Consider the following 12,049-nt stretch of genomic DNA (forward strand, 5'->3'; position numbering starts at 1 on the left):
TAGAATGGAATTTCCATAAAGATAAGCATTGTTGTACTTTGCTGTAAAGATTACTGTGACTGGAATAGTGATTAATCATACAGATGGCAAATGTTTTTAAGTAATGACTATTCCTATTAACTTTGCATTATTTTCATGTTTCTATAGAATGTTTACGAATTTCAAAGTATTACTGGTGGGAGATGTTGCTAAGTTAAAAGAGAAAAGAAAATGTCATTTGGAGAGTTGGAAGATTTTATTAGTGAGTCACAGAAGAATTTAAAACAAATCCAGAAGCAATTAAGCAAGAGAATGTAGGTCATGAGAGCTGTTCCGTCTCAAAGTACATGTCTCCTGTAATTTAAAACTCATTGAATTTCTGCCTGTACAGGTTTGAAATACATTATACTTTAAAATCATGCTCGCACACCATAATTCTGACCTTTTGGTTCTGGCATTCTTAGAGAAGTCTCTTGTACTCCTTACTATTAGAAGCTGACATGAAAAAAGTTCAATTAAAACTATGTACCTCAAATCTTAATGTTAAATAGTCTTATCATCAACATTTAATAACTGAGTGCTCTAATTCTCCAAGATTGTCATGTATGGTTTTTAGTATCTAAGTGCATTTTGACTGCCATTGAAACTTTTGAAAGCCATTCACATGAAAAGTTCTTTGCAATGAACAAAAACTCTGCCACACCTTATTTTTTCTTTCAGATTTTATTTTTATATTTTCTAGTTTGTGTGTGTGTGTGTGTGTGTGTGTTTCTATGTGGACTCATGCATGTCACAACACTGCTGTTGACCTCAGAGGACAACACTTAAGAATAGGATCTAATCTTCCATGGTGTGAGCTTTAGGACATAAGCTCAGTCATCAGGCACAGTGACAAGCACCTTTACCTGTGAAGTCATTCACCTGTCCCATTGTTTTTCCTCAAACGAGTCTACATTTATCGATTTTAATGACTGCTTCTGTACTCACCCTGTGTAATTCTATTCTTGATACCGATCTTTCTCTTTCAATAGTCTCTTGCCACACATGAACCCTCTTTCCTACCCAACCTTTCCTGATCCCTCTAGTGAACAATACCAGCAAGTGAACATCACAAACAAAGCAAAAGGCCAGCAATAGCTTCTTCTCTCTCTGTCTCAATGAATTCTTTGGCAGAAGATGACCATTTGACATATGCCCTGATCCGGGGTCATTAGTGTGGCAAATTCATTGTGTGTCCTTGAATGAGCAATTTCCTATCTGGTTTGATGACCTGTGGTATGTTTTTTTTTTCCGTTTCATATATGAGATTTCTAATGTCTTTAGTTACTTTAAAAGCATAGTACATAGATCAAATGCAAACTTCGAGTCTGCCATCCCAAGGAAATATTAAATATTTGATTTGGTTGAAATGGAAAACAAACCCCCTTTAAGATGAGGGAGTTTTTTAAATTTTTCCAGACTAAATTATTGTTTTACTTTTCATTAATTTATTATCAGAGAAGATTGTTGATTGTTGTCTTCTTTCTCATTTATCCAGATTCACCAATTACTACAGTAAAAGTGTGTTTTACATTTCTGTGAGTTATAATACACAACTAAATATGCATAACGGCACCAGAATCAGGGTATTGGCTGGGCCCATCACCATCAGGGGACACCCCTACCCGTGCTGCTTGTGAGCTCTGATCACCACCCAAGTTCACTTCTGTCACCAATCAATCTGTTGTCCCTTCTAGAAGAGTTTTGATTTTTAAGTAGAAATTGAGCAATTAAGAATCTAACAGTATCTCAACCTTAAAGATCAACTCCATTCAATCTAATACCCAAAATTCATGCAAGTTTTTGCTTGTGCCAAGTTTCTTTTTCTTGATAAATAATATTTCATGCTGTGGATATACAACAGTTAGTTGAATAATTCATATTAATGTTATTTGGGGTGTTTATATCATCTGGCGATCATGAATAAGGCTGTTAGATTCTTTTTGTGTATACTTCTTAAAGTGATCCCAAGTGTCCATTTCTCTAGGATAAATATCTAGGATTTTTGTTTCTAGTTAGCCCATATTTGGTTCTATAAGTGCTAGACTATGTCCTTGTCAGCACTATGTGAGGGTGTCAGTGTGCAGCTTTTGTGGCTGCCTAAGCTGTTGAAGCTGCATATTATAGCAGTTTTAATTTTCACCAAAACCTTCTCCTGCTGTAGATCATCTCTTCACATGATTTTGCCATCTGTACATCCTGCTTTTGAAATGTAAGTGTTCTGGAATTTATGTAAATTGATGATTTAGTTTGTTTTCTTGTTTCAGTGTTGTAGAGTTCTGAGACTTTTCTGTATATTTTAGATTCAAATTCTGTTTCATTCATGCCACATTGGAATTGGTTTCCTAGTTAAATACCTGTATCATCATCATAATCATTATCTTCACGTTGGTTTTTCAAGACAAAAAAAAATATTACTTTGGTTTCTCTGTGTAGCTCTGACCGTCCTGGAACTCACTCTGTAGACTTAGGGTGGCCTCGAACTCATGGAGATCTGCTTACCTCCTCCTGAGTGCTGGGATTAAAGGCGTGCACCCCCATGCCCAACTTTTTATTCTTAGAACAGTGTCTTTGACAGAGTTAAAATTGTCAGTTTTGATGACATTGCATTGAGGACCTTCCTTCCTTCCTTCCTTCCTTCCTTCCTTCCTTCCTTCCTTCCTTCCTTCCTTCCTTCCTTCCCCCCCTCTCTCCTATCTCTCTTTCCTGCCATCTCTCCCCACAGCTTCGATGTTTTGAGATAATCTTACTATTTAGCCCAGGCTAATACTGAATTACCCATTCTCTTGCCTTCACTTCCCAAATGCAGGCTTTACCATAATTAGCTCCCATATCCTGATATTTTCTCCTTTTATAAGACATGGATTTTATACCACATGTTCTTTACCAAAGTCTGGTTCACAATTTCCCTGGCATCATTTTTTATAGGATAAGTTTAGGTTCATGGACTACTTTATCCTTTAAGTAAAGTTTAAAAGCTCAAACAGAGTTTTTTCTTTCTTTTTTTTAATTTTCACAAATAAAGATCAAATTGTCTCAGCACCATTTACTGAAAAGCCTTTTCTCTATACTGACTTGCTCGTAACTTTTTCAGAAACCAATTATGCCTGTTTCCTTTCCTTTCTGTCTGTAGTGTTCACTGGTGTATCTGCGCTGTCTTTCTACTGCACAGTTTCTGTAGGTGTCTAGTGCATCTTGCTGTCAGTTCCAGCAACTCTTATACTTTTTTTTCTCAGGGTTGTTTTGTCTGTTCTATTTCCTTTGCCTTTCCTTGAATTTCAGAAATCAGCTCAAGGAAGTCTCCAAAGATTTGTCCTTTGATTTTTGTTCATATCACACCAAATCTATAGGCCAGCTTGAGGAGAGGTGACAGCTTTAGTAATTTTTTATTGTCAATCCTTTATCCAAGTGGGTCTGCTTATCTAGACCTTGATGTATATCACAGGCATTAATAGTTTTTTGGAATAATTACCTTCTATATTTTTGATAGAGTTATGCTTAAACTTCATATCTATTGTCATACTCCTAAAAGGTATTTAAAACTGTGCTTTCCAATTGTTTATGGCTAAATGTTTGTGTGCTAGCCTCCTGTCTGGGGTTACCCTGCATTCTCACTTTCATTTCCCAGCCCATTGTGTCCTTTGGATATACCTTCATATCTGCCATCCAAGCACACCAAGGCCTTCCTGATGATCCGAGTTACTACATCACTTCTATATCAGATCCACAGCCTGTTACCGGGATCCCGCTAACAGCATTAAGAGTTCTTTTCCTTTCCTCCTTCTCCATGACCTCTCTGGCACTGCTGTGTCCTGTAGCTTCCCCGTGTTGGTTCTCCATCATTATTATTCACCCATTATTTTCTGTATAATTCCACCCTCTTCCTGGGCCACGCAACAGAAGAAGAAAGATGATGGAGACAGAGTACCGTCCCACACAGCTAAGGTCACATCTTCACCTGGAGATGCTCTCCTATCACAGTTTACAGGAACGTGGGAGTGTTAGAGCAGCCTATGAGCCCCGGTTCCATCCACTTTTATTGCTGCTCCCCACCATGATCATAGAGAGATTACATGGGCCTACAGCACCAGAGAGTTAAGAGAGGAGACCCTTGATTTTGGAGTATCAGGAGTCCTAACTTCTGTATCCTGAGCTAACTCTAGAGGTCTGGGCTCTGTCTACACTAAGGTTAATCTCTGGGAATGGGACTATGTTTAGTCTATGTCACAGAAAATCAGAAGGGAAATAGAAGCTCATAGCTGCTGGTTTGTTGATATTTGAGATTCTGACTTTCTCGTCTCATATGCCTGGTGCTATTTACTTTTAAATTCCTCAGACACTGTAGTGGTCATGCTTTCTGCACTGACTTTATAGCTTATTCAATGTGTGTTCGTACAGTAGCCCTCCACATGGCTTCCCATTGCAATTCAGCTGGCGAATTATAACATCCTGTTAACTTCAGTGTAATTTCAGTTTCTTCAAATTCATACAAAGGCATTCTTAATAAGTCAACCTGTATCCTCACCTTATTGATCAATATGCTTGAATTCAAGGAAATCATTTATGCTTCACATTTATCATCAAACCTACAGCTTTTCATATGAAATTTATCATGCATTTTAATTGAGTAGAGTAAAACTTGCTTTTGTTTATTTGTGCCAGTAGAATTCTCATATCTGATTAGCACCTTTTTAGTAACAATTCATAAACCAGTGAGTCTGAAACATGGATGCCCAAATTATCTATTATGTGCATTTCTGATAACCCAAGTTTCATAACAATAATTCTATCATAATATATAAAATAATAATTCTACCATTTTATATATATATAATATATAACAACTGTGCCAATAGTTCTCATTATTGCATGATAAAGCATACTTATGTTCACTCTCAAGAACTTTTGATTTTGCCAACATTAATCAGGATGCTTACAATATTCAAGTTCTATAGAAGGGAGATCTTCACCAGAGACCAATTGCCCATTCTTAATCAGAGTTATTTATTGCACAGCAGGCGATTGTGGTAGCCATGGAACCCCATGCTAATCAAAGTCACTGTGCTTTCCACTAAACCATGCTCTAAGGATTCTGGGAGCTGAGAATATGTCCCGAATGCTGCATGTTTATTCAGCATGATCCCAGTAGCCCTTGAACCAGGCACCGTAGCATACTTCTGTAATCACAGAACTTGAGGGGAGGAGGCAGGAGAGGTAGAAGTTTACAGTCATCCTGATAACATAGTGAGTCCAAGGGAAGCCTGGGATACAGGAGACCTTCTTTCAAAAACAGATAAGGGCCTGAGAGATGCTCAGCTCTTAAGAGAACATGCTGCTTTTGCAGAGGATCGGGGCTCCCAGCACCCATATAAGTTGTCTAGAAGCTGCTTACAGCTATAGTTCCAGGGGAACCTATATCCTCCTCCAGCCTTTGAGAGTACTGCACACACACAGTGCACACACATACACACACATTCGCTACCTCTATCTATATCATATCTCCACATAGGCACACATATACATATAAATAAGTCTTTAAAATGAAGAAACACTTGTTAAGGGATGACATATGTCATTATGAATCAAAATTCAAAGTTTTCCATAAACTTTGTCAGTTTCTGTTATAAAGCCTGAAAGGACAGACTATATTGGTTAGACTCTATAATTTAGATTGGACAATGGATAAGGACTTTTAATGTAACAAACAAAACAAAATAATAAAGAGAAGGGTAAAGGGCAAAGACCTGGTGTGGACGGGATGTGAGAGGAAGGACCTGGTGTGGATAGGATTTTAGAGGAAAGGTCTTGAGGTAGAACTGGAGGGAAGAGATGAAGCTGCTTGGGATGTGCTTGGGGGAACCTCCCAGAGACACCAGGAGGAAGGAAACACTGGGACCTAGTGACAGATTGGAGTGGAGCAAAGGTAGAAATAGGATATTTAGGGCTTGGGTTTTAGAAATGAATTCTCCTTATATGAGTGACTTTGGATTTAATACATGGGGCTTGGTTTAAAATTCATAGAGTATAAACTAATGAGGTCAAGAGAAAGGGGATGAGAAACTATAGATTGGGAAACTGGGGTCCAGCTGGATATGTTGAATTATGTTAGATCTTCATAGAAGAGAGGTTGAATCCCATAGTATTTCTTGGGGTGAATTTATAAAGAGGAAGGATACAAATCCCAAGGGTGACACAATAGAGTGTGCAGATGGCTATAAGACTGAGACCCATTAAATACTTACAAGAAAGAGTTCTGCGGCTTTGAACATTCAGGAATGTCATACAGAATATGGATGTTGCCAGTTACCTGTACCTACATGGACTTCTCATTTCCTCGCTCCCTGGTTTAGTCTAACAGTATAATTATATGCACCAGAAAGACTCGCCGTGTCTGCTACATATGGCCTTTGTTTATTTTCTTGTCCAGATGAGATTTTCATTTCCTAGCTACTTGTCTAGATGGCTTAGATGCATAGCATGGCTCACGACTGCAAATCCCTGTGTATGACACCAGAACTGCTTGATATTCACAAAGCCTGACAGTGCTAATGATGTCTTTCCCCTGGATGTTTACAGAGACATTGCTTGGTTTGCATTGCAGTGGCATTTCCAGAGGAGAGGCATTGTTTACATTTTGATGTTTAACATCTTCAGGAGCGCTTTTCTTTCCTTTTTCTTTTTGATCTGTTAAATGATGGCAAAATAGGTAGGAAGAAAAAACGTAGAGACTATGTGTTATTAGAAGACTGTTTTACATTTCTTCTATCTTCTAAAAATATGTGTATATTTCAGCCTGTGAGACTGAATATTTCATTAGGAAGCATTAGGAGCTGTATTTTAAAGTCAGACTTTTGAGATCCCCATCATTATTGTATTCCATATCTCTGAAAGCCTAGGTGGGAAGGCCGTCTAAAATTGAAGGGCATATACTTTGTATGATACCCCCCGTTCTTTCCCTTCCACACCTTGTCACAATTAAATATTTAAGTCCCTTTAATGATGGAAAGGGAACTTGATGTTCTGATGGAAATGCTGTAGAGGTCATGGCTTATTCCTTTTTCTTTCCCTGGTGGTAATGAGCTGACATTGTGCACACAAAAGTACTTGGTCTTTCTCCATGTGCATGGGTGTTTTATACTCTAGCCTCATGGCATTACCACACGAATTACTAGGATGTACTGGGATTACCTTTGCATTTGTTTCAGTCACGTTTGTTGTTAGCTACTCCCCACGTTTGGCAGGTATTTGGCTTGTTTCGTGGTAAATGTCAATGGTGGGCGGATGAGGTATAAGGGGGAGGCTGGATCATGCCTGGCGTTTTTCTCACATCTGTGTCAACACGCTGGCTGCTCACCTGCATGTGTAGAGGGGTTCAGAAGTGAGCAGAGCACGGGGCTTAGAGGGCTTTCCTTTTCAGTAGCACTTTGAACTCTATTTTCCAGTGAACTAAGCTGAACCCAGAGGAGCAATATGCCTTAACTCAAGGAGCTAATCCATGGCTGAGCTGGGAGTAGAACTGGGGTCTCTTGGTTCCTAGTCCCAAACGCTCTTCAATATATATTTGAAGAGATAACGATACATTTTCAAAAGTTAGCGTCTAGTAGGGTTTTCATGCTGAGTTTGGGGAAGCTACTGTTGCTTAGAAAAACCAAGTGATGAGAAACAAGTTGACAGTGTAGTGAGCTGCTATCTGAGGATGGATGCTGGTGTACTGGCCACAGTATTTCTAATGGTTTTGGAACGCATTGTGGAATGGCATAAAGAATACCATGTTAAATAAAGGAAATTTGGGGTTTAGTCCTGAATCTGAAAAACATAATAAAATGTCTCTCTCTAGACCTTTAACATGTTGTTTTGCAACAACCTTTAGGTTCATGAACTGTGGCTTTGCCAACTAAGAAGCATGCTGATGGCTGTACTCTGGGTGCAAACGTGTTGTAGAACAACTAAGACCCCAAAATGTACATTGTACTTTCATTCAATAAAGGACGAATCAGGCTTGGGTTATCATGGATTAATATATATATGTATACATACATACATACATATATATATACATATACATATGTATATATGTATATATACATACATATATATGTATATGTATACATACATACATGTGTGTGTGTGTATATATATATATATATAACCTGATCCAGCTCTGTGAGTCATAAATCTCAAATGGGGGCGTGCACTTCTAAGAACTTCAAAGCGCTGCCTATGTAAAGTGATTGGGGGGGAAATAAAACTAGGATTTTAATGTCAATAGTTTTTGCAAGCGCCTTCCTTGTATTCCACTCAGTATCTAAGAACTCCATAGGGCAGTGGTTCTCAATCTGTGGGTTGTGAATTCTTTGGGAGCATCTAACGACACTTTCACGAGGGTCACCTAGCCATAGGAAACATAGATATTTACATTATGATTCATAACAGTAGCAAAATTACAGTTACAAAGTAATAATTGTATGGATTAAGGGTCACCACAATGTGAGCAATTGTATTAAAGTGTCGCAGCATTAGAAGGTTGAGAACCACTGATACTGGGGATAAAGTAGGAAACACAAATGACAGCCAAGTCATTGAGTAAGCAGTCAGATACTTTAAAAGGGAACAAAAGGTCAGTGACTCAGAAATACACACACACACACACACACACACACACACACACACACACACACACACACTGTGCGTTGTCTATTCTACCTTAGCATTCCGAGATGGCTCTCTTGTAATGCAATAGGGATTTATCTGTTCTCCACCATTAGGATTTTAAATTTCACAACAGCACTAAGTTCTTATAGGTGCTGCAAGCATTCACACACTCCTGAAAAAAAGACTCCAAGATAGATTGTTGGCTTGTGTCCCAGTCTTTCTATCCACTTCAGTAACATTTCTGGAGAGAACTGCCTTAAATGTGCTGGCCATGGAGACTCTATCCATGCCTGCTGCTGTGTTCTCACCAGGTCCAAGTGGAGAAGTGAAGACCTTTGTAAGACAGTGGCTGGACACCTTACCTTCATCATCTCTCAAAATCCAGTCTGGAAAAGAAGGACTAAGTCACAAATGTGAGAAACAAAACCTCCCATGACTTGCAAACCCAGCCCTCAGGCACTCATCTGTTGCACACATGGGGGCATGGATCCTCTTATTACTCAGCTCTAGAAGAGAGCGAATCTTTTACCAGGTGTTCTCATCTTCAGCTGTAATATGTAATATGTGTGTTAGCAGAGAGAGAAATCCAGGGTGTTACACACAGGCACCACATTTCCTAAAATTAGACAAGTGTGCTCAAGCAAAAATGTTCAAATACTTCTCTGGGAATTAAAAAAAATATCTGTGGTGGGTAATAAATTTCAGGGGGGATATTGTTGTTGTTCATTTCCTGGCCACTCAGACTCCTGAAATAATCACACAGAAATTAAATTATTTAAATCACTGCTTGGCCAATCACTTGATCGTATTGCCAGCTAGCTCTTATATCTTTGGTTAACCCATTTCTCTTAGTTTATATTTTACCACGAGGCTTGTGGCCTACCAGCAAGGCTCCAACTGGTGGCTTGTGTCTGTCTCTGGCCATGGCTCCATGACTTCTCTCTACTCCACCTTCTTTCTCCCAGCATTCAATTTAGTTTTCCGTGCTTAGCTCTACTCTGCCGTACCAGGCTAAGCCAGTTTCTTTATTCATTAACCAATAAAAACAACACATAGATAGAAGGACCTCCCACACCAGAAAATCAATCAATTAGTGGGTAATCAAATTCAGGGGGAAATCAATCAGTGGGTAATCAGTTTCAGGGGAAATGGTGATTCATACTACCAATAAAGGTCCTGATTAAACCTTTAACTACAGGTACTGGAGAGTTGTTCAGAGATAGGCCATTGATGACCTGTAACACCTTGTTGGACATATTTAAGCAGAAAATGATAAAATGAATTATTTAAAACTTTTTCAGAATTGGCACTAATATAAGTTTTCTACACTATCACAGGCCACAATACACATGCATGCGTGCGTGTGTGCGTACACACACACACACACACACACACACACACACACACATACATCTGATGTGTTCTTCTGTTTTGATTTCAAAACTGTAGTTGATATTTTAATTTATTGATTTTAAATTTATATGAAGCATTTATTTCTTATTAGTAAGAAATATAGCATATTATTTAACAATAAATCGCACTTCTTTCTAGGTGAATACTATTTATTTTATTGTAACATGAGGTTAGTTGTACAAATATCACCAGTATTGTCTTATTCAGTTTCTTTTGGCACATTTTAATTTCTACGTTTTGCTTTATTAGAAGAGAAATCACCATGATCTAGTAGCACACCTGAGCATCATTTCCACTTACTCATTCTTTAATTAGCATTTGGATGACCTACATTGATATTCTTGTTTCTGTTTCTGACACCTCTTCTAACAACACAGGGGTATTCAGAAGGTGCTTATTAAATTATATACAACAGCATTACCCAGAATAAAGTTAGATATCAGAATAGAACATTAGCAAAGAATATTAGTGTCTAACCCGAGACACTGAGCCAGCAGGGCTTAGATGGAAGCTATAACACATCAGACCTCTGGAACTTCACATTTAGCTTCCATGAGGTTACAGTGGTAGAGTTTCCCTGGTGTAATGCAACAATTTATTCTTCAGATTTTCCTGTTTAAGGAAAAACACCTAGAGAATCCTCAAACTTCGTGGTTTGTTACTTTTATCTTTAGCTTGTCTTATTATTATATACTGGTGAAGATCTTACTAATAAAGTCAGTATCATCACTAAATATAGAGGAGCCTTTCAGTGACTAATAATCATAAAGATGTTGGATGCCTCAGGTTGTCCCTTTGTTCTTGGATGGGTCATTTCTGCTTTGGGTCCCTACTTTTGTCCAGGATGCTCTACTACACAAATTCCTTGGCTCTGCTTTATGCAACCTCACTTGGGTTTGCTGGGACACAGTTTTCTTTGCTTTCTCTCTCGAGAAGAAAATGTTAAAAATTAGGAACGTAGTCAAATTTTGAAAGCAGTTGCCATCTATACCAGTATGCATAGATAGTTCTTTTGTTTTACTCAGCAGTATTTCCATAATAAACATGAACTTTATGTCGGGTGGGTGAGATGGAGGGGCAAGAGCTTGGGCTGCTGTAGAGATTCACAATTATAGCCCACAGTTTATAATATGGTGTAGAGTGTTGATCTCTTGCATTGCGCTCTTTCCTCTGGGGTACCCTTTAGAGCCTTTTGGGAGGTTCATCTTCACATTGCAGTTTGTAGTCCTTCCTCATGAATTCATGAACATGAAACAATGCCTGCAATGTGATTTGCTGTGCATGGACCAGATCTGTTTAAACTGTATCAACCCCTGTTTTAAGAAGCCATTGTTCCCTGTATTTCTTATAAGAGAGAGGGTACTTAACTTAGTGTTTCATTGTTTTTCTCTTGCAGAACCTCAGATGGTGGCAAAGCAGTTGGCACCATAGAAGTCAGCCCCGTGAAGATGGGGGAGATTGAAGATGGGGATACCGACCACATCACAACAGATGCGCAGGGACAAAAGGTAGGATTGCAGGCAGCTTGCTGCGCAGATTAAATTAGAAATGATAAGCTTGGCCAGAAGCCTGTGTGGCCAGCACCCTGTGGGCTTTGAAATCTCATTATTCAAAAGCTAAATGAGAAATCAGCTCTGGAGTCGAAGCAGGATATGTGCATTTCCTCTGAAGCAGAGTGCCATTTACCCGGAGCTGCACAAAGCTTTGTGCCATTCAGAACACCTTTCTCTTCCGTGCCAGCCCCCATGTTGATATCATCTCTTCTCAGTGGGAACAAAAGTGGAGATCATTGTTGCATTCTGCCATGATTACCCTGCATGATGCACAGGAAGGATTCGGGGAAGGTGACAGCAAAGTGTAGCCTGCTCTTTATTCCCAAAGACATATTTGGAAAGAGATGTACTGCTAATTTGAATTTTATATGAAGGAGAGCATATTGAACAAGAACTTTGTATTTTATAAAATT

General features: G+C 38.8%; 1 protein-coding gene across 2 annotated transcripts in view; it reads left to right on the forward strand.

Moving 5' to 3' along the window:
- Positions 1 to 12,049, forward strand: part of Inpp4b (inositol polyphosphate-4-phosphatase type II B) — a 400,041-nt gene that overhangs the window by 183,806 nt on the left and 204,186 nt on the right. For both annotated transcript variants that reach the window (XM_038312818.1, XM_038312820.1), the window contains exon 8: positions 11,480 to 11,591. In XM_038312818.1, the coding sequence (XP_038168746.1) occupies positions 11,480 to 11,591 (112 nt within the window). The remainder of the gene's footprint in view (positions 1 to 11,479; positions 11,592 to 12,049) is intronic.

The sequence above is a fragment of the Arvicola amphibius genome, chromosome 15, assembly GCF_903992535.2.
Source record: "Arvicola amphibius chromosome 15, mArvAmp1.2, whole genome shotgun sequence".
Lineage (NCBI taxonomy): Eukaryota > Metazoa > Chordata > Mammalia > Rodentia > Cricetidae > Arvicola > Arvicola amphibius.